Source organism: Delphinus delphis, chromosome 8 (assembly GCF_949987515.2).
Source record: "Delphinus delphis chromosome 8, mDelDel1.2, whole genome shotgun sequence".
Classification (NCBI taxonomy): Eukaryota; Metazoa; Chordata; class Mammalia; order Artiodactyla; family Delphinidae; genus Delphinus; species Delphinus delphis.
This window is the reverse complement of record NC_082690.1, coordinates 25,950,511-25,974,810: the sequence shown is the minus strand read 5'-3', so window position 1 is coordinate 25,974,810 and position 24,300 is coordinate 25,950,511. Positions and strand designations below refer to the sequence as shown.

At 35.7% G+C, this 24,300-nt stretch overlaps 1 protein-coding gene across 3 annotated transcripts in view; it reads right to left on the bottom strand.

The window, feature by feature from the left end:
• NPAT (nuclear protein, coactivator of histone transcription) overlaps positions 1-24,300 on the bottom strand; it is a 52,505-nt gene that overhangs the window by 11,502 nt on the left and 16,703 nt on the right. For 2 of the 3 annotated variants that reach the window (XM_060018009.1, XM_060018010.1), the window contains 10 exons: positions 15,076-15,136; positions 13,739-13,811; positions 10,981-11,021; positions 10,237-10,461; positions 9,188-9,269; positions 8,129-8,216; positions 7,310-7,401; positions 7,140-7,227; positions 1,466-1,562; positions 713-841 (listed from right to left, as the gene is read on the bottom strand). In XM_060018009.1, coding sequence (XP_059873992.1) covers positions 713-841; positions 1,466-1,562; positions 7,140-7,227; positions 7,310-7,401; positions 8,129-8,216; positions 9,188-9,269; positions 10,237-10,461; positions 10,981-11,021; positions 13,739-13,811; positions 15,076-15,136 — 976 coding nt within the window. Of the gene's footprint in view, positions 1-712; positions 842-1,465; positions 1,563-7,139; positions 7,228-7,309; positions 7,402-8,128; positions 8,217-9,187; positions 9,270-10,236; positions 10,462-10,980; positions 11,022-11,423; positions 11,811-13,738; positions 13,812-15,075; positions 15,137-24,300 lie in introns of those variants that run through there. The other variant, XM_060018011.1, reaches the window with a different exon arrangement.

Genomic DNA, 24,300 nt, shown 5'->3' with positions numbered 1-24,300 from the left:
ATTTTTTGACTTTAGAGATGGTTATGTGGGTATTTGCTTGATTATAATTCAATGAGCTAAAGTACACTTCTGCATGTTATGTTTCACAAAAATGAAATTTTAAAAAACTTGGCCAATATTTAAAAGCTCTAGGATAGACATATTCACTGCCCTCCCTCATTCATAAGTAGTTATTATGGGACAATTATGTGCCATACTGGTACTCTGTGGGAGGCAGAAACATAAAGAACTGACTAGTAGACACATAGGAATATAACCTAAAACCTCATAAAACCCATAATTCAGGACTATCAGCAAGTATACAATTTCCTCTAAATAAGTGAGATATTGATACTGAGCACTCAGCTAAGCTTGCTTACGAGGCTGGATGATTAATACCACAAACCAATCTTACACATTAGGGATTTGAATATGTGTCTCAAAAAAATTATGTTAAATGTTACAGACAGGTTGAACTGGTCAACACTATTAACACCAATTTGTGCGTGTCTACTGCATCATGAAGGAATGAGTACTAAAAATCCACCTTTTAATCAAAGTACTAAAGGCGTGGGAATAATTTTTTCTTTTTAAATGAAGAGAAAACTTAGAAACACAAAAATGATCTATGTGGTAATTTGAACAACTTTCAAATTAAACAACATTTTCTGCCTTTGAGATTTTGAGACTGATATTAGGATTTAGATTGATATTAACAAAATCAAATTCTTACCAGATTCTCCTGTTTCAAAAGAACCTTTAACTGCTAGATTAGTTTCACCTGCTAAGACTACATTGAGATTGGTTTCCATATGCTGACTGGAAATGCCTTGTGATATATTTTTATTATTCTTTGTTTTACCTGTTAAAAAGGGAATAGGGAAACAATTGGTTAAATGACCAAAATAAAAATAAGCATCAATTAATACAGCTTGACAGTGGTCAAGCAAATGTTAAAGTTTGGTCTTAATTATAGTCCTTTAATTATAGTTTTTAACATGTTGCCTTATATATCATTGACAAGTATGATTTTTCCACTAGACCAGTGCATTTTTAACATGTTCTCAGACAATGCTGGTCTGCTGGTTTGGAGACTACACTTTGAGAACTACTGCACTAGGCCATAAGATGGAGGGCAATAGACAAATCTTTTTATTCCTCTTGTATTATCCAACTGTGTTTAGTATAATATATGTATAGGAGTAGACCTCAACACATTTTTGATGACTGGCAAAACTGCCCACAACTAACCCCCCTCACCCCCAAAACTGTTCTTTATTTTTACAGCTAAAGTATCTTTAAGAAAAAACTAAAACAAAAAAGCAACAAAAAAACTCTTTCATATCCATATGTTTGCTTTAATGAAAATAGGAACTTTCTTCCAGATGCTCTGGGAAATGTTGTTTTACTCTGTTTAAGCTGTTTCTCCAGAGAAATTGGAGAAACTTTTTTCTCCTAACTGCTTTGATAGAAATATTCTACTTACCATAGTCAAATAGATCAAAGAGTGCCTGAAATGCTGGATCGGATTCTGTCTGTTCCAATATATCCTGTATAGCTTCTTCAGACATGTGGATTTCACTCTGCAAAAACAAAAAACAAACAAAAAGTGATCCTAATTGAATTAGTATGGTTTAATACCAGCAAAGTAATGAGAGGATATCTGATATTTTGTACCTTTTATGTAGTATTCCCTTCCAAGAAAATTTCTTCTGATTGTAACACTATTCACTTAAAACAAATTAAAACAGGAAGACTAGAAAATAGAAAGTGAATGCTCCCTAATACCACTAATTAATCACTTTGGTGACTATATCCCCAAACATTAAAATAAAATATAGAATAAAACCATGCTATAATGTTCTTTATTACTTGACACACACCACTGTGTAAGTTTAAGGTGTACAGCATAATGACCTGACCTACATACATTGTGAAATAATACCAAAATAAGCTTAGTTAATATCCATCATCTCATATACATATTTTAAAAAGAGAGAAAAAGAAAAAAATATTTTTTTCCTTGTGAGAACTCTTAGGATATGCTATTTTTATTGTTTTTAAAAATTTATTTATTTTTGGCTGTGTTGGGTCTTCGTTGCTGTGCGTGGGCCTTCTCTAGTTGCGGTGTGGGCTTCTCATTGTGCTGACTTCTCTTGTTGCGGAGCACAGGCTCTAGAGCACAGGCTCAGTAGTTGTGGTGCCCAGGCCTAGTTGCTCTGCGGCATGGGGGATCCTCCCGGACCAGGGCTTGAACCGTGTCCCCTACATGAGCAGGTGGACTCCCAACCACTTCGCCACCAGAGAAGCCCCAGGATATGCTGCTCTCTTAATTTTCAAATACTGTTGACACTTGAACAACATAGGTTTGAACTGTGCAGGTCCGTCCACTCATATGCAGAACTTTTTCAATAAATATGTATTACAGCACTACAAGATCCAAGGTTGGTTGAATCTGCACTTGCAGAACAGGATACATGGAGGGCTGACTGTAAACCTTTAAGTGGGTTTTCTAAAAAAATTTATTTTTACTGGAGTATAGTTGCTTTACTATATTGTTAGTTTATACTGTACAGCAAAGTGAATCAGCTATATGTATACATATATCCCCTCTTTTTTGGATTTCCTTCCCATTTAGGTCACCACAGAGCACTGAGTAGAGTTCCCTGTGCTACACAGTAGGTCCTCATTAGTTATCTATTTTATACATAGTATCAATAGTGTATATATGTCAATCCCAATCTCCCAGTTTATCCCACCCCCCCTTCCCCCTTGGTTTAAGTGGGTTTTTGACTGCATGTGGAGTCAGCACCCCTAACCCCAAGTTGTTCAAGGGTTAACTGTATACCATACAGCAGTGTTAACTATAGTCATTATGTTGTACACTGCATCCCCTGTACTTATTTACTTTATAACTGGAAGTTTGTGCCTTTTGACCACCTTTATCCAATTCCTCCACCTCTGACCTCTTTTTCTATGAGATTGGTTTAATAATGTTGTTTAACCTGCTTTCTTCACATAAGTTTGTGGTACACTGCTTTCTAGGGCCTTCAATATAGATCTACCTCACTCTTTTTATCTGTTTTGGTTTCTTCATTTTATTATTTTTAAAATTTTAAAGTTTTGGCTGTGCCGCACGGCATGGGGGATCTTAGTTCCCCAACCAGGGATAGAAGCCGCACCCCCTGCAATGGAAGCACAGAGTCTTAACCACTGGACCACCAGGGAAGTCCCTGTCTCTTCATTTTAAATACTTCTTTCAAATGTTGGACAATCCTTGTTTATGTGCTCACACTTAAAAGGAGCATGCCAAAAGCTGTCTTTAAACCCTGTGCCAATAAGGAGGCAGGGACCTTGTCAACTATAGTCTAAGCTGTAGAATAATTACAGAACCATCTGTATTTTTAGTTTTTCTTATTTGAGTGAGTTAGATTTCTTGCTGGGACAGTTTATGGCTGAAGTAGTGTTTCTGAGGAACAGTGTGAATGGGGAAAAGATATCGAGTTTAACTATATACTTCCTAAACTTTACAACTTATCATCCTGTTTGTAGCCCTATCTTTACGTTTACTTTCAGAGGTACTAGAGTCAAGTCTTTTGTAAAGTGGCTTTTACCTGAACTTTGCCTTTACTGGCTTAGAATCCTGGGTCTGCTAAGTCAGGTACCACCTGTCCATTTCAAATTCTAAAAAATTCTTTCTCTGTCCTTTCCTCTTCTCTGTCCTTGTGGGTTTATGCTTTTTTCTTTTTTTAAATTTATTTTTGGCTGTGTTGGGTCTTCGTTGCTGTGCTTGGGCTTTCTCTAGTTGCGGCGAGCAGGGGTTACTCTTCACTGTGGTGTGCAGGCTTCTCATTGCGGTGGCTTCTCTTGTTGCAGAGCACGGGCTCTAGGCATGCAGGCTTCAGTAGTTGTGGCACGTGAGCTCAGCAATTGTGGCTCACGGGCTCTAGAGTGTAGGCTCAGTAGTTGTGGCGCACGGGCTTAGCTGCTCCACGGCATGTGGGATCTTCCCAGACCAGGGCTTGAATCCGTGTTCCCTGCACTGGCAGGTGGATTCTTAACCACTGCACCACCAGGGAAGCCCCTGTGGGTTTATGCTTTTTAAAAATTCCCTATACTGTCTTTTTCGTAGGGTACAAAACTAAACGTTTAACCCACTATCCTTCTAAAGGGAAAGAACTCTTTTGTTTACATAACTCTGCCACATTTAGCCAATTCTCACTTTTGTACATTTGCATTTTTTCTAATTTTCAGTTATGGTAAATAATACGTGAAAATCTTTATCCAAGCATTTGTTCATTCTTTGGGATTAATTTTATCAGTGAAATTACTAGGTCAAACAATATATACATTTAAAATTTTGAGAAATCCTGTCAAGAAGTCTTGCAGAAAAGTTGTATAAGAATGCTTGTTCTAACGTATGGACACCAAGGGGGGAAAGCGGGGAGGGGGGTGGGGGTAGGAGGTGGGGGGGTGGTGGTGGGATGAATTGGGAGATTGGGATTGACATATATACAGTAATACGTATAAAATAGGTAACTAATAAGAACCTGCTGTATAAAAATAAATTAAATTAAAAAAAATAATTTATGTATATATAAACTGAAAGGATAGGTAATACTAATTATCAGTTTTATTGGTAAATAGCAATGAATAAAATGGTATCACCATCAAAAATAAAAAGGAATGCTTGTTCTGTTCTATGTAACAATGTACATGCTCTTACCTATAATGGGCAATATCAATTTTTAAGCATTATCAGTCTAAGACATAAAAGTAATCTGTTGTCTTAATTTGTATTTCTTTACTATTGAATTAATTTCCATGTTTATGAACATTTGAACTTTTTTGGAGATCAATATGATTTAAATGGAATGACAAACTTATCTGTAAATCCTTCTGCAATGCTATATTTTCTTCAATTTTGGTGAAGCATACATTTGGATCCCAAGGGATAGAAAATTCATGTGGAGCAAGAAGTAAGGTGGAACTCTCATGAAGTGATTAAAAACTTGGATTTTTAAAGTAAAAATGGCCATAAAATGAAAAGAGAAACTTGAAGTTAAAGAACCAGTTAACCTTGACAATGAAGATATACAGAGAACATCAATAATTCTTCATGAAATGTGATTTAGGAGAAAGCCAGGAGCTTGAACAAATTATTTCTGTATCGATGGACTTAAAAATTTACAGTAATATAAATAATGTCAAGAGTCAACAATCCAATGTTAATCAAACTATGAACTGGTGCATACCCTCTTACAAAAGTTACTGCTGAAGAAACACATTTTTCTAGTAAATTTCTTATTAGAGTCTAAACTTTAAAAATCAGAATTGAAGGAATCTTGGAATACATGTTGGTGGTTTGCCTTTTAATTTTAATGATGCTTTTAACAAGCGGATATTTTGAATTTTACAGAAGTCTTAAAAAAAAAAACACAGCGATTTGTGTAGCCAAAGAAATCTTGCCTACCCCAAGGACACAAAGATGCGTAAAAACATTTTAAAAATTCACCTATTTGTACAACTGGCTCTGTCCTCTTAGTGAAGCTTATGTATATACTACTCCATTGGGCATTATGTATTGCTGTACTTTCAAAGTTATTGAAATCTGAATTTTTAACTTTTCCCCAATATACAATATTATGAACACCATGAACACAGTGTTGTGTCTTCACTTTCTTATAATCTCTCACAGTATCTAATAGAGTGTCTTGATTATGGTAAGTACCTAATTATTTTGTGGAGAAAATATAAGGAATTGAAGGTTATAAAATTTAGAACAGGGGATATGTTGAACATTAAGACAGGAGAAGTTTTTTAAAGAAGACTGCTAAATAATTTAAAGGTTGCTTTCAAAAGCTTGTCATGTTTTCTTAAATTTACTGAATTTCACTTTGGGAAAATGTATCCAAAAAAATTTTTTTTATAGTATTCTGAAGGAACTGACAAAAAGAAAAAAAACCTCAGTGGTTTCACCCAGAATTCATCATCTGAAAGAAAACTACTACCATAAATTCATTATAATGAATTCATTTTGTGGCACAGCAACAAAACTGAATGTATTATCTGAGAGTCCAAGCAAAAGGCTATGCAATAGCCAAAATCTCAGCTGTTCTTCAAAAAGGTATTTGCACCTGGACAAATCTTAAAACTCATATTGTTAAATTCTTCTTTTACCAGCTCACCCTCTTTCATCTTCACTCTCACTGAATAGCAAGTGACTATAGCCCCTATCTTCCTTCTCTTAGCAATAAATCTCACAGACAATTATTCATTTAGTTAGTATCCTTTCTTTTTTTAAAGTATCTTGTTCATTTTATTTTGTTCAATATTACTTGGATTCATCACATATCTTTAACATATTATTTCATTGTTTCTTTATATTTTTATACAGTTTGTAGCAGGTGCAGAAGAAATGTAATTTATTTTGTATACACTGTACAGTACTGCTTACTGCACAAAAATATAGCCACTAATGAATTTTTAATTATTAAATACTAAGAAATACATGACATTGTTGTATGGATACAGGAAAAGTGTTTTATTGATATACGGAAGAGTTGGTTAGTTATTAGATGGTTAGGAATGTCTTATTACATTTACCATCTAAATAACACAATTTGAATATATGTAAATCAAATCATCATATTGTATGCCTTAAACTTATACAGTGAGAGATATCAATTATTTTTCAATAAAATTGGAATAAAACCGCAATTTTTTTTTAACATCTTTATTGGGGTATAATTGCTTTACAATGGTGTGTTAGTTTCTGCTTTATAACAAAGTGAATCAGTTATACATATACATATGTTCCCATATCTCTTCCCTCTTGCGTCTCCCTCCCTCCCACCCTGTCTATCCCACCCCTCCAGGCCGTCACAAAGCACTGAGCTGATATCCCTGTGCTATGCGACTACTTCCCACTAGCTATCTACCTTACGTAAAACCACAATTTTGACCTTGAAAATTCACTAACACATTTTCAGGAACAGATTACATTTGGATAATGAAGGAAATTCATATTTTAATTATTATTTTAAATCATTTTATATATCTGTTAGTAATGGTTTTGAAATGAAACAAGAATATCATCAGTTTTAACTATGAATATATGTACTACACACACACAAACACACACACACCCTTACCCATACCTGAAGTCCCAGGAGTTCATCAATTGAAGTCTCTGGTTCACTAGGGTTGCTATCTGTTTGCTTAGGTACTTGAGCAATATTGTTGTCACTGTTAATACAGAAAGGAAAATTTTTAGCATAGTTCTCAATTAGGCAAAAACAATCAGATATTTTAAACACAAACAGCTTACCTAGTCAAAAATTTATTAATGTTTTCTGCAAGTTTTTCTTGAAGAGATTTGTTGCTTAATATTTTTTCTCGAGCATTTTCAATAACCATTTGCTGGAAAACAAAGTCAATATTAGCAAAAGCATAGGATAGAGTATTATGTTATTTATTTAAAAAGAATCAATGGAAGCTGGATAGTTTTAATAAATCTAGGTGGAAACTCAAAAAGTTATGGTGGCTCCTTCGATATTAACACCTGACTAGTATACATTAACCACTTACAAGGGTTTTCACAGATCCTTCACCAACTCTTTCTTCACTGACTACAAAATACAGTTCCAAACTCTTTAGCTTTTCACACAAGATTTTTAATAATCTGTCTCTATTCTAGGAAAAATGCCCTATTATATTGCATAATCCAGCAACAATGATCTATTTACAGTTTCGTAAACACACTTCTGTTTCTTACCTGGTGTATTTGCACACGTTATCTATTCTGACTGGACTATCTGCTACTGTTAAATTTCACTACAGTCTATCCCAAGGCAATTCTACCGCAGTATTTTTTCTGGCCATGCTGCACGGCTTGCAAGATCTTAGTTCCCCAACTAGTGATTGAACCCCTACAGTGGAAGCACGGAGTCCTAACCACTGGACCGCCAGGGAACTCCCTCTACTGAAGTCTTACAGAAATACTGTATTTTACACACACACACAAACACACACATAATCTAAATATACATACATACATATATATATATATATATATATATTTGTGTATGTATCAATAGTTATAAACTCAGGAATATCTTAAGTTGCAAAGTTTGGGAAGGTCACTTACTTTTTCTACTGCAAAAGTATTTGGATCCTGGAAATTCCGTATTGTTGAATGAGGTCCAGACAAAGTGATACTTTTCCTTTGAGATTCACTGAAACACATTTTAAAAGCCTGTCTTTTAACTAGTATGAATAACCAACTCAATGATAATTACATGTAAAGACTAATCTTAAGATCATGGTGGAAAAGATATTTTCTCTATTTGTGGTAGGAACAAAGGGCAGTTGAGTTGAAAAGCATTAATAGACTTGAATTAAGAAATGAATTTGAGGCTTAGCTTTATTACTTATTAGCTATATGGTCTGTAGCAAGGTACCCTCTGACCCACTCTATAATGGGATAAAACCAACTGCATTATTGGGTTTATGAAAGAATTCAATAAAGTATATGTAAAGACTTTATAAAAAGGTCAAGGTTCTTATAAATGTTAGATACTATTATAGTAGTTCTATTGTTTTAGGTGGTTAAGTGAGAAACCTTGCCATAAAGGAGGATGAGGTCAGACTTGAATGAGAGACAATCAACAGTAAAAATTCCAACAAAAATACCCATGGCATGGCAGTTGAGAAAACAGAAAAAACATTTTAAACTATTATCTCTCTTTTATGAAATATCCTTCAAACAAAGACACATGGGCTAAATAGGACAGAAAGAAACTTTTCTCAGAGAATGTCCCTGAGAAGAGTTTTTAACCATCGATTTAGAACTTTAAATGTGTGTTTGTAGACCTTAAAACATGCAGATATTATTTATATTTGTTTAAAAGAATGCTTATTTCAAAAAATTTGAGTTAACATCAATTTTAAGATATACCTTTCTATATACCACTATAGAAAAAAAATATTTCTAATGAAACAGTGAATAGGTCAGTGATTATAAAACACAACCTGTTTTCAGGGAGGATAGACTGTGGGAAAAAAAAAGTGTTTTGAAATGGATATAATAGTAAATAGTCTCAAGTACTTAATGCAATCTTGTTACCTTATTCACAATGTAAATATCCTGGTGTAATTTTTTTTTTTGGAAGGTTATTGGAAACTTGTCCTTCTAAAAGGCATTTACCTTTTGCGTCTACCAGGAGACATTAAACTGGCATGAGTTTTCCTTTCCTGAGGACCAGGAATGATATTTAAAGCCTCTCCAGCTGTATTTCAAGAGAATAAAGCAGTAAGTCAAGGAAACTGAATAGTTTTCTATACTTGCATTAATGAAATAAATAGCACTACAAAGTGATTATTATTTTATATTAAATTCAGTTAGTATACACTGAGTGCCTACTCTGTGCAAGGCACGGTAGAAGATATTAAGATATATAAAACATAGTCTCTGTGACTTAAGGTTTTATGATAAAATACAAAGTACAGTATACAGAATAGTCTCAACAAAAAATATCATGGCAGAACAGAATAATTATAAGAAGTATAAACTAAGTGTACTGGGTAAGTGTTTTTACCCAGAGGTGTTAAAGAGGATGGAGAAAAGATGGAAATAAGGGAGAACATAGTGGATGTCAATACATTTTACCTGTGCAGAAGAGAAAAGAGATTGGTCTAAGAACTGAGAGGTGGCACCTCAGTTCTAACCCCAACTCTGTTATTAACTAGACTTTTGCCCCTTAATATCATGTGTTTATAATAATTTCAAGTTTATAAGAAGCAAGAAGTATCAGATGATCCTAAGTTTATCCCTAGCTCTAAGATTCAGCCAGGAATATACAGGATTTTCAACAGGTAGAGCTGGAAAAACATTCCTCATTCCAGCAGGACAGACTACCATGAACAAAGATAAGAAGGTGGTGAAATATAATGCACATTCCTTTTAAAATCAAATAACAGGGTCTTTTCTATTAATGAAGAGAATTGAGAACTAGAACAGAGTTCAAGGTTGGACTTCAGTTAGAACAGACATAAGAAGAATCCTAGATTAAAATGTTTCATAGATTTAATAATACGCATATTTAATGGCAGATTTACCTAATGTCTATTCTACTTCTAGCCTCTTATCTACTTTTTGCTATAATTTTATACCATGAATATAAAGACATTAGCACATCATCTCATTTATACAGTTTGATTAAAAACAAAATTTAAGAGTGCAGAATGTAAACTTACGGGTCATAGTGTCTTGTGACTGTGAATGGCTGACCACTACAAAATTTGACCTCAAAGGAGTTGAAATCTGGCCAGTTGGCCGAATAACTTGTGTAGTTGTCAAAGGAGAATTAGTAAATTGCCCTGAAAGATACGGTAAAGTCAGCAACTCTGAACTGACAGGAGCTGCTTGAGATGCAAGCCTTCTCTGCCGTTTGATTTCCGCAATTCCACTTCTTGTTCGGGCTGAAACACATGAGCATTTAAAAAAATTAACTCAATGTCAGAGTATTTTGGGAATTTTAAGAAGTTTACATGATATGTGTTCTACTACATGTTTAACATGGTGGATCTACGGACTGAAAAACAGCCCTTAAAAATATCAACTAAGTTTACATGATAATTTCAAAAGAAACAAACTAAAATTGAGTACATTCAAACTTTAAAAATCCAAGAATACATTTCTTCTGTAATAATTCACACTGATAACATCTCCACAAATTAGGAAACAGACTTATGGAATGAGAATTAAAAGATGTGAATACATGAGAGTCAATGAGAAAAATAAGGAATATTTAAAATGCATATTTTTACAATAAATGAAAATATTATTTCCTAATATGGTAACAGTACTTAGAAAAGCAGTAGTTTAAACAAAATATAAACTTAGCATACATGTATTGTTAACTAAAATGTTCATCTGACAGTAAGTTTGAGTTTAAAGTAATTCTGAACATTATTTATAGTTTAAAGTTGAATACCAACCTCTCTGACTGGCAGCAAAGCCTGGGGAACTTTGCATGCTCCTAATAAACAAAAGTAGTTTGACATTAAAAAACTTCTGTTGCCGAATACATTCTGATTTAGTTACAGTCAGACTTTAAGTAAATTATGAGTCAAAAGGCAAGAAATCTCTCTCAGACAAAAAAGATAAGCACTTTTTCTAGGTAACCAAATCTTATTTGCTTTAGGAGAAAAACAATGGCATATAAACATACACACATACATAATTTTAATAACCAAGTTTCTATCCAGTGTAATAAGCATTAGAGAGCCTTGACATCCCACTATGAGTACAATTTGACTTGAATTTAGGAACTCAATATATTTAAGAAAGCTATATATAATATTTTACAATTATCAATTATCTTTTATAACTATAGAGATGCCTTCCCAGAGAAATTCTGATTTTACATATAACTCCATACATAAATACTTCAGAATCCAAGTTGATTTCAAAGGAGATCCTGCTTTCATCAAATTTATGACTATGACATTACTTCATGGAAGCTCTAAAGAAGGAACAAAGCAAACAGATAAGAAAATTCACAATACAAGCTGATTCTCCTTTTACTATGAACTGAAGTTACCCATGTATTGATATTTTGTAAACAGTAAGACACTGTGCCATTGTCCTCAAAAATCTGTCAAATAAATCTCTACCAACAAGAGCCACGAAACTTACCAAATCGAATAAGCACTTTTTTTTTTTTTTGCCACACCCCATGGCATGAGGGACCTTAGTTCCCCGACCAGGGATGGAACCGACGTCCCCTGCATTGGAAGGCAAAGTCTTAACTACTGGACCACCGGGGAAGTCCTGAATAAGCAGTTGTTTTTTTTTTGTTTTTTTTTTTTTTGCGGTACGCGGGCCTCTCACTGCTGTGGCCTCTCCCGTTGCGGAGCACAGGCTCCGGACGTGCAGGCTCAGCGGCTATGGCTCACCGGCCGAGCTGCTCCGCGCCATGTGGTATCTTCCCGGACCGGGGCACGAACCCGTGTCCCCTGCATGAACCAATCTTGGAGAACACCTGGCTAAGAACCTTCTTCTTTTATGTAATACCTTGTCAATAAAATATTGCAGTAACTTATAAATAATCATAGGTGTTAATTAAACTATGAATGTCTTTGAGGATGTTTGCAAGGCGAGGAAAGATGAGGGTCAGGAAAGGGGAATAAGAGTAAAGACTACTGGGCCTTCCCTGGAGGCACAGTGGTTAGGAATCTGCCTGCCAATGCAGGGGACACAGGTTAGACCCTTGGTCCGGGAAGATCCCACATGCCATGGAGCAACTAAGCCCGTGCGCCACAATGAAGCCCACAAGCCCTAGAGCCCACACACTGCAACTACTGAGCTGGCGTGCTGCAACTACAGAAGCCCATGCTCCTAGAGCTGGTGCTCCACAACAAGAGAAGCCACCTCTGGATGGACCTAGAGTCTGTCATACAGAGTGAAGTAAGTCAGAAAGAGAAAAACAAATACCGTATGCTAACACATATATATGGGATCTAAAAAAAAAAAACCAAAAAGAAGGTTCTGAAGAACCTAGAGGCAGGACAGGAATAAAGACGCAGACGTAGAGAATGGACTTGAGGACACAGGGAGGGGGAGGGTAAAGCTAGGACGAAGTGAGAGAGTGGCATGGACATGTATACACTACCAAATGTAAAACAGATAGCTAGTGGGAAGCAGGCGCATAGCACAGGGAGATCAGGTCGGTGCTTTGTGACCACCTAGAGGGGTGGGATAGGGAGGGTGGGAGGGAGACGCAAGAGGGAGGAGATATGGGGATATATGTATAGCTGATTCACTTGTTATAAAGCAGAAACTAACACCCCATTGTAAAGCAATTATACTCCAATAAAGATGTTAAAAAAAAAAAAAGAGAAGCCACCTCAGTGAGAAGCCCATGCACCGCAACAAAGAGTAGCCCCTGCTCGCCGCAACTAGAGAAAGCCTGCGCGCAGCAACAAAGACCCAACGCAGCCAAAAAAAAAAAAAAAAAAAAAAGTAAGACTACCAAATAAGATGTTGTACAGAGTTACACAGACAGCATTTGGAGCCATTCTAGCAGTTTAAACTGAGGAAAGAAACAAGGCCCCTCCTTAAGTGGGGTATTCACTTGTAGCTGTTGGAGAAGGGTAAGAAACTATGGTTTTCATACTAGACTCTAGTTAAATAAGATACATTCTAAAATTGATACCTATTCTAAGGATGGTGAAACTGGCATTCCAAGGCCCTGACATATGTAGAAGGCAGATTAGTCCCATGTGATAATTCTAAAAGCAGAAGATTCAGAAGTATTACTATTCAAGTTTGTTTCTTTATAAGGGAAGAACAAAGGAGGCATGGATTCCACATATCAATTTTCTGCATGTGTAATGAAGATACAACTGTATAAGGGAAGTCACATGGGGCCCACGTTAGGAGATTTGCATTCACCAAGACTGGGACTAGATTTGTATTCAGCCAGAGATCTGCCTCTAAATTGTTATGGGAACCCGGGAGTGCCATTAATTTCCTCATTTTTAAACATTTTATTAAAATACACAACTTAATTTCAAATTATTTCAATCAAAGACAAAGAAATATCAATAACCTATAATTTCAAAATTAGATCAGTGTTATATAAATGCACAATGTAGGTCATAAGATTTATATGTGAAGTGATTCTTACACGCGCTTGCATTCCAAAATCATTATGCACATTCTGATAAGCTTATTGTATAAGCTTTTTATTACCTGATCTGAGAAAGTGTATGGTCTAACTTCTTCCACAGAGATGACAAAATTGCTGGGACATCATTTGATGTTTCTAAATCATAAGAGGAAACATTTCATAATAAATACATTTGGAGAAAATTCATCATTTAATTTGAACAGACACAGAAAATCAATAAGGAAAACTTATCTCTCAGCTGTTGACGTTTTGTTGGGAACTGAGAAATAAGCCTATCTTGTAAAAGACCTGCAAAGCTACAACGAGGCTGCTTTCTTTGCTCAAGCCATTGAGAATCAGATACAATACGATGGAAGAGGAAACTTGTGAAAACTATGCAGGTTTTTTAGATCAATAATTTTATATTTTCTTTGAAATAAAAAAGACAAACTATTTTAAATCTTTCTTCTATTTATCATGTGACATTTGAAAGTAAATTAAAATAATTTGATTTATAAATTAAATTTATAAAATTATACAAACCCCCGTGGAGTGTGGAAATTAGTTTTCTACATCCAATGTTTTCATGTACAAATCATGACTGCTCAGCAACTACTCTACTTAGAATTACAGGTAAAATTCCTCAGGACTAATTAGTCTTTTTCAGGATGTGTTCTAAAGCCACAATGATAGGAAATTCATAAGGTATTTAAATTCTTTACTATATACTTATAAAAGCTCAAACCAGAGAAAGCTACCCAACATAAAAGTGGGATATAAACCTTTGTATTGCAATAACATATTGTTTCTGAGGTCATTTACACATTAAACATTCCTGTAAGATAGTGAAAATAGTTTGGGAAAAGAAAATCTTCAGGCCCTGAACTTGAAGGCTTATCACTCTCTACAGTTTCTAGTTTTGTAATCTTGGAAGTTATCTGGCTTCTCTAATCCTCAATTTTCTGATACTTAAGAACAGGTCTAAACAATCGACAACTCTCACTGGATTATTTTAAGGACTGAGATAAAACCTATGAAAGCACATAGCACAATGCTGCAATAGACAGTACTCAATAAATGTTAAGCTTTTTAAAAAAAATGTTATCATTTACACTAATTCTTTACTGCTGAGTCTTTTCTTAACATGTTGTAAACTACAGAAATAACCAATATGAGAGAATAAATCTAACTTTCTCCTTAAGACACGAATTTAGGAAAGTTTTATTTTATACTTATCACTCAATAAAAATGAACTATTTAATTAGATATTTCACAGTAAATTTTATCTCATCATAGTTGACACAAGTTTTCTTATGGCTTTTAAGAAGTATTAATATCCTTTAAAAATTATTTCTAATTAAAAATATTAGCTAAATGCTGTATAAAACTAACAAAAAAATCCCTGAACCTGAATTCTTACCTTTTGCTTTCATAGCTACATATTCATTCAAAATTGTTGTCAAATTTTTTCCAAATAAAGACTGAAAAGAAAAAGATCAAGCATTACCAAAACCAAATAATACTACCAATAATTTCCCACTACAAAATATTTCACCATAAAAATTAATAAAAGATCTGGATTAGAGAGTAGATGATAAAGAAATGGTGAAGAGCAGGTCATCAAAATGGAAACAGTCGCTTGTCAGGGGGTGAATCAAATCTTTTAAGGGTAAAGAACCTTGTCTGAATAAGATACTGTGACTGTTTCTTTAGCTAAGATAGTACAATGGCAGGAATGCAGTTTTCAGTTGGGAGGTAGGGATCCAGTCACACAAATGAGGACCCACTCCTAGTCTGCCCTTTCTATCCTGAATGCCATGTGGAACCTGCCAAAGAACAAAGTAAAAAAAATTGAGTGTAAGAGATATCGTTCCCAAGAATCAGTACCTTGCTATTTTCACTTCTACCATCTCATAAAGTCATTCCCCACTGCCCCCATTCCTATCAGTAATTAAAGGGCAGGTTTTTATTACCTCAAGTTTGAGGTCATATAATAGAACAGGGAAAAGCCAAGGATTTTTAGAGCAGACAGTTCTGGTTTTAAGTTCAACATTTACTGAATGTGTGAAAAATCACCCAGATTTTCTAAGGCTTACTTTCATATACAAAAATGACTTCCTAATGACTTAAGACATATGACTTCTTAATTAATACAATCTTTTGTGGTGAAGATTGATGATAAATGTAACATATCTAAGACAATGTCTAACACATAGGTGATTACTTCCCTTTCCCCTCCTGAACTTTCATAGCAGATCCCTATTTTATTCTTCTGTGTCATTAAAAAAATTTTTTTTTAATTTTATAATAGAGTATAGTTGATTAACAATGTTGTGTTAGTTTCCCTCCTCCCCCCCTCCCCACCCTGGTAACCGTAAGTTTGTTCTCTAAGTCTGTTTCTGTATTGTAAAAAAGTTCATTTATATCATTTTTTAAAAGATTCCGCATATAAGTGATATATTTGTCTTTCTCTGTCTGACTTCACTTAGTATGATAATCTCCAGGTCCATCCACGCTGCTGCAAATGGCATTATTTCATTTGCTTTAATGGCTAATATTCCATAGTATACATGTACCACATCTTCTTTATCCATTCATCTGCTGATGGACATTTAGGTTGCTTCCATGCCTTGCCTATTGTAAAAAGCGCTGAAATGAACATTGGGGTGCATGTATCCTTCCACGTTTTTCTCCATATACATATCCAGGAGTGGGATTGCTGGATCATATGGTAGCTCTGTTTTTAGTTTTTTAAGGAACCTCCATACTGTTCTCCATAGTGGCTGTACAAATTTACCTTCCCACCAACAGCGTAGGAGGGTTCCTTTTTCACACTCTCTCCAGCATTTGTTTGTAGACTTTCTGACGATGGCCATTCTGACTGGTGTGAAGTGATATCTCATTGTAGTTTTGATTTGCATTTCTCTAATAATCAGCGATGTTGAGCATCTTTTCATGTGTCTCTTATCAATCTGTATGTCTTCTTTGGAGAAATGTCTATTTAGGGCTTCTGCCCATTTTTTGATTGCATTGTTTGTTCTTTTGATATTGAGCTGCATGAGCTGTTTGTAAATTTTGGAGATTAATCCCTTGTTGGTTGCATCATTTGCAAATATTTTCTCCCATTCTGTGGATTGTCTTTTCATTTTCTTTATGGTTTTCTTTGCTGTGAAAAAGCTTTTGGGTTTAATTAGGTCCTATTTGTCTATTACTATTTTTACTTCCATAACTCTAGGAGATGGATACAAAATAACATTGTTGCAATTTATATCAAAGAGTGTTCTGCCTATGTTTTCCTCTAGGAGTTTTATAGTATCCCGCCTTACATTTAGGTCTTTAATCCATTTTGAGTTTATTTTTTGGTATGGTATTAGAGAGTGTTCTAATTTCACTCTTTTACATGTAGCTGTCCAGTTTTCCCAGCACCACTTATTGAAGAGACTGTCTTTCCTCCATTGTATAATCTTGCCTCCTCTGTCATAAATTAATAGACCATAAGTGTGTGGGTTTATTTCTGGGCTTTCTATCCTGTTCCACATTTCTGTATTTGTGCCAGTACCATACTGTTTTGATGACTCTAGCTTTGTAATATAGTTTAAAGCCAGGGAGCCTGATTCCTCCAGCTCCGTTTTTCTTTCTCAAGATTGCTTTGGCTATTTGGGGTCTTTTGTGTCTCCATACAAATTAAAACATTTTTTTTTTCCAGTTCTGTGAAAAATGCCATTGGTAATTTGATAGGGATTGAATTGAACTTGTAGATGGCCTTGGGTAGTATAGTCATTTTGACAATACTCATTCTTCCAATCCAAGAACATGGTATATCTTTCCATCTGTTCATGTCATCTTTGATTTACTTTCATCAGCATCTTATAGATTTTGGAGTACAGGTCTTTTGCCTCCTTAGGTAGGTTTATTCTTAGGTATTTTATTCTTTTTGATGCAATGGTAAATGGGATTGTTTCTTTAATTTCTCTTTCTGATCTTTTGTTGTTAGTGTACAGGAATGCAAGAGATTTCTATGTACTAATTTTGTATCCTGCAACTTTACTGAATTCATTGATGAGTTTAGTTTTCTGGTAGCATCTTTAGGATTTTCTACGTATAGTGTCATCATCTGCAAACAGTGAGTTTTATTTCTTCTTTTCCAATTTGGATTCCTTTTATTTCTTTTTCTTCTCTGACTGCTGTGGGTAGGGCTTCCAAAACTATGTTGAATAAAAGTGGCAAGAGTGGACATCCTTGTTTTTGTTCCTGATCTGAGAGGAAATGCTTTCAGCTTTTCATCTCTGAGTATGATGTTAGCTGTAGTTTTGTCAGATACTGCCTTTATTATGTTGAAGTAGGTTCCCTCTATTCCCACTTTCTGGAGAGTTTTTATCATAAATTGGTGTTGAATTTTGTTAAAAGCTGTTTCTGCATCTATTGAGATGATCACATGGTTTTTATTCTTTAATTTTTTGATGTGGTATATCACACTAATTGATTTGTGTATACTGAAAAATCCTTGCATCCCTGGGATAAATCTCACTTGATCATGGTGTGTGATCCCTTTTACTGTATTGTTGGATTTGGTTTGCTAGTATTTTGTTGAGAATTTTTGCGTTTATGTTCATCAGTGACACTGGCCTGTAATTTTCTTTTTCTTGTGGTATCTTTGTCTGGTTTTGGTATTGGGGTGATAGTGGCCTCACAGAATGAGTTTGGGAATGTTCCCTCCTCTGCAATTTTTTGGAATAGTTTCAGGATAGGTAACTCTTCTCTAAATGTTTGACAGAATTCACCCGTGAAGCCATCTTGTCCTGGACTTTTGTTTGCTGGGAGTTTTTTAGTCAGTTTCAATTTCACTACTTGTGATTGGTCTGCTCATATTTTCTATTTCCTCCTAGTTTAGTCTTGGGAGATTGTACCTTTCTAAGAATTCATCCCTTTCTTCTAGGTTGTCCATTTTAGTGACATAGAGTTGCTTGTGGTACAGTGGCTTCTGTGTTATTTAAAGTCTGAGAAGTTAAGGGATACACCTAATACTAACTGGATCATTATACCTTGCTTTATTTTTAGTAGCTAAAAAAACAATTGCTGAATGAATGCTATATAATGAATTATGTCCACATAAATTCATGTGAGGTCACATCAAGAAGGTGGTTGTTTATAAGCCAGGAAGACAGCCTTCACCAGGATCGGAAACAGGGGCACTTGATCTTAGTCTTTCCAACCTCCAGAACCATGAGAAGTAAGAATCTGGGTGGTAGATTTGCTTGTAGTTACTAGGGTATTACTGCAGCTAGGCCCCCACAGCACACAGAGCTACACACACAGATATGCTAATCCACATATACAAAAAATCTGGGGCTTCCCTGGTGGCGCAGTGGTTGAGAGTCTGCCTGCCGATGCAGGGGACACGGGTTCATGCCCCGGTCCGGGAAGATCCCACATGCCATGGAGCGGCTAGGCCCGTGGGCCATGGCTGCTGAGCCTGCGCGTCCGGAGCCTGTGCTCTACAATGGGAGAGGCCACAACAGTGAGAGGCCTGCGTACCGCAAAAAAAAAAAAAAAAAAAAAAAAAATCTGTATTTCTGTATATAACTATACATATATTAAAATAAACTTCATAACTGATATCTCTGACTATATAATTTAATGCTACAGGTCTTATTTTTATGCTTATTTGTACTTTCTCTCTCACAGAGTGAGAAACCTGGCTCCCATTATCTATATTAATTTACTTGTTAAAGTTGCTAATTTAGAAGAATTCAGAAGAATTTAAGATCCATTCATGTTATTATATGAATCAATAGTGCTGATTTTTACTGCTTACTAGTAGGAATGTACCAGTTTGTTTATTCATTCACTTGCTGAAAGACATCTTGGTTATTTTCAGTTTTTGACCACCACAGATAAACATCAGCATGTAAGTTTTTGTGTGAATATAAGTTTTTCAATTTACTTGGGTAAATATCTGGTTGTATGAATGCTGGGTCACGTGCGGCCCAGTTGTTTAACTTCATAAACAACTGCCAATCTGTTTTGCAAAGCGGCTGTATGATTTTGCATTGTCATCAGCAATGAATAAGAGTTTTTGTTGCTCTGCATCTTTGCCACCAAGAATCTGACAAACTTTAAAAATTGTTTTTTATAGTAGTCATTCTAATATGTATGTATCAGTATCTGACTGGGGTATTAATTTTCATTTTCCTAATGACTAATAATGTGGAGTATTTTTTTCACATGCTTATTGCCATTCCTGTATTTTCTTTGGGGAAGGGTCTTCAGATCTCTTGCCCACTAAAGAAAAAATTCAGTTAAAAAAAAAGTTTCCTATATATTCTGGGCACAATCCTTTTTTCAGAGCTGCAAATACTTTCTCCTAGCTTATGGCCTGTCATTCTTTTAATACTGTCTCTTATAGAGCAAAAATTTAAAATTTTTATAACGTTGAATTTATCAAGTTTCCATTTTTCAGTCAGCGCTTTTGGCTTCATGTCTAAAAATTCATTACCAAAACCAAGATTGCACAGTTTCTCCTATGTTTTCTTCTGAAACTCCTATAGTTCTATGTTCTACATTTTGATCTATTATCCACTGTTGGTTAATTTTTTGTATGAGGTATGTGTAAAGGTTTTTCTTTTTCTTTTTTTAAAAAAAAATCTGGATGTCTAATTGTTCTATCACCACTTGTTGTTAAGATTATCCTTTCTCTAGTGAATTGCCTTTGTGCATTTGTCAAAAAAATCACATTTGGACTCTCTATTTTGTTCCACTGATCTTATACCTATTTCCTAATGCCACTCAATCCTGATTACTATTGCTGGTTAGTAAGTCTTAAGGTCGAGTAGTGTGAGTCCTTGAACATATCCTTTTTAAGAACTGTTTGGGTTATTCTGCCACAACACTACTTAAGTGGTACTTGTGCTCCTACTCCAAGAGGCCAGCACTGTGCATCAGCAAGCTGGCAGCAGTAGCGGCTAGGTCTCAGACCCCCAGTTTGAAGGACAGCCCTGCCCACCAGCACACCCACAGCAGCTGTGGCCCAACCACAACAGGAAGCTGCACACAGCCCACACAGTGGATACCCCTGGAGCACCTGGCTCTGGTGACAGGGGGATTCTACCACTGAGCCCACCGGACATCTTCTACATAAAGCCACTCTTTCAAGACCAGGATAATACATAGAAACAAATACAGAGAGCTAGGCAAAATGGAGAGACAAAAGAATACCTTACAAACAAAATAAGATAAAACCCCAGAAAAAGAACTAAACAAAACAGAGATTAGCAATTTACCAGCTAAAGAGTTTAAGGTAATAGTCATAAAGATGCTCACTGAACTTGGGAGAAGAATTGATGAACTCAGGTGAGAACTTCAACAAAGAGAAAATACAAAAAAGAACCAATGAGAACTGAAGAATACAATAACCGAAGTGAAAATAACTACAGACAATCAACAGGTTAGAGAATGCAAAAGAATGGATCAGCAATCTGGAAGACAAGGTAGCAGAAATCACCCAATTAAAACAGAAAAGATTGAAAAAAAATGAGGATAGTTTAAGGGATCTCTGGGACAACGTCATGCACACTAACTTTCCCATAATAGGGATTCCAGAAGGAGAAGAGTGAGAGAGAAAAGAATAGAAAACCTATCTGAAGAAATAATGGCTGAAAACTTCCCTAACTTGTCAAAGGAAAAGACATCCAAATACAGAAAGCATAGAGTCCCATACAAAATGAACCGAAAGAGACCCACACCAAGACACATTATAATTTAAATGTCAAAAGTTAAAGAGAAACAGAGAATCTTAAAAGCAGCAAGTGAAAAACAACTAGTCACATACAAGAGAACCCCTATAAGATGATCAGAGGATTTTTCAGCAGAAACTTCAAATGCCAGAAGCGACTGGCACAACATGTTGAAAGTGCTGGAAAAAATAACTGAACAACCAAGAATACTCTACCTGGCAAGATTATAATTCAGAAGTGAAGGATACAGTTTCCCAGATGAACAAAGCCAAAGGAGTTCATCACCACTAAACTGACCCTATAAATAATGTTTAAAGGGACTTTAAATGGAAAAGAAAAGGCCAAAACTAGAAATAAGAAAATTATGAAAGAAAAATATCTCACTGGTAGAGTCAAATACATAGTAAAGGTAGTGGATCACCCACTATAAAGCTAGTATGAAGGTTATATACGGTCTACAAGAGACTCGGTTGTTCAAATCTAAAGACACACAAAGAGTAAAAATGAAGAGATGGAAAAATATTCCATGCAAATGGAAATGAAAAGAAAGCTGGGGTAGCAATACTTGTATCAGATAAAACAGACTTTAAAACAAAAACAAAGAAAGGCATTTCATAATGATAAAGTGATCAATGATATTTTAAGTGGGTGCTACTTTAACAAAAATCAGCTATTGTCAATAAACCAATTCAACACAAGCAAATCTGATACTGGACTGCAAGTTAATGTTAAGAATGTGATTCCAGGTTTCCCTGGTGGTGCAGTGGTTGAGAGTCCGCCTGCCGATGCGGGGGACGTGGGTTCGTGCCCCGGTCCGGGGGGATCCCACGTGCTGCGGAGCGGCTGGGCCCGTGGGCCATGGCTGCTGGGCCTGCGCGTCCGGAGCCTGTGCTCCGCAACGGGAGAGGCCACAGTGGAGGGAGGCCCGTGTACCGCAAAAAAAAAAAAAAAAAAAAGTCTAATAAAAAGTTTATTGAGTACTTTTCTCTGAATACCCTCATTCTTTAAAATTATTGTCATTAAATAAATGAAGAGCCCAACAGTATCAAATCATTTGCAGTGAAGATCCAAAATCCCTGAAACTGTTGGGATCATATGGGTTATTTAATTTTTAAAAGCAGTTTAATGTTCACAAGAAAATTGAGAGGAAGGTACAGAGATTCTCCATAAACTCCTGCTCCAACAAATGCAATGCCCCACCTATTATCAGCATCACTCCCAAATGTGTATTAAATTTTAGTTTTTTTCAGATTTTGAGATAATGCCTATTATACCTGGACATAAACTGTGTATTATGTAATAACGCCTGTGGGGTTGGGGCAGCATCCCACAATCTAAAATTAACATTTCTACAACTAAGTGGATAAATAGTTAGAGAGTGGGATTTTTAAAACTATAAATATCAGTTCAGATTAGGTCCTGCTGCCAAAAGAGTTGTGGATCTGGATCACTCTTGTAAAATGTTATCATCAATTTGCTGATGCTGAGTGTGCACCTGGTAGATATTCAGTAAATTAGGAAAATCACTTCCTAATTCGTATCATAGTGAAAGCTGATTACAGTAAGTCCCTTATATATGAATGAGTCCCATTCCAAGAGCGCATTCGTTAAGTCCAACAAAGTTAGCCTAGGTACCCAACTAACACAATCAGCTATATAGTACTGTATTGTAATAGGTCTATAATACTTTTCACACAAATAATACATAAAAAACAAACACAAAAAATAAAGAAAACATTTTTAATCTTACAGTACAGTACCTTGAAAAGTACAGTAGTACAGTACAATAGCTGGCACACAGGGCTGGCTTGAGTCAAAAGGCAAGAAGAGTTACTGACTGGAGGAGGGAGAGGAGATGGGAGATGGTTGAGCTGAAGGATCATCAGCAATAGGAGACAGAGGGCAAACTACAATTTCACTCACGCCTGACGTTGATGGCACAGGTTCTGGTTCCTTGCTGGATTCAATTCCATCTATCCTCTTGAAAAAACGATCCAGTGATGTCTGGGTAGTAGCATTTCACATCTTGGAAAGTTTGCAATTTGAAGGTTCCTATGTAGGGGACTTACTCTATTTCCCCTAGGCAGACACAGGGCTTTCTGTGTCACATCGTTAGCCATCCCCCTTAAATGAATGGATTAGATGTAGTTTCTGTTTATTCTTGAAAAAACTATGTGAACAACAATAGGATGTAAATAGTACCTTGCAGATCAGACATAGTCAGTAAATGGCCATTTCAAAACAAAAACAAACAAAAAACTTGTTGGGATTTTGACTGTAATGAATGTATAGATCAAAATTTGGAGAATGGACATTTAACAATATTGAGTTGCTCATTCCATGAACACAGTGTATCTTTCTTTCTATTCAAGTCTTTTGATTTCTTTCATGTAGATTTTAGCATACAGATTTTACGCATATTTTGTTAGATATATTAACTAAGTATTTTATTTTTGTTTGTTTATTGGGTGCTACTATAAATGGTATTTTTTTTTAAATTCCACTTCCAATGGCTCATTGTAGGTATAAAGAAATATGATGGACTTTCGTACACTTTGTATCCTGTGACCTTGCTAAACTCCAGCAGTTTTGAATGTTTTTTAGGTTTCCTCCGTAGATAATCATGTTGTCTGTGACAGCTGAAATGAATCTAAAGACCCATGTTTAAAATAAAATGACAGGGCTTCCCTGGCGGCGCAGTGGTTGAGAGTCCGCCTGCCGACGCATGGGACACGGGTTCGTGCCCTGGTCCGGGAAGATCCCATATGCCATGGAGCGGCTGGGCCCGTGAGCCATGGCCGCTAAGCCTGCGTGTCCAGAGCCTGTGCTCCGCAACGGGAGAGGCCACAACAGTGAGAGGCCCGTGTACCGCAAAATAAAATAAAATAAAATAAAATGACAAAATACCATTT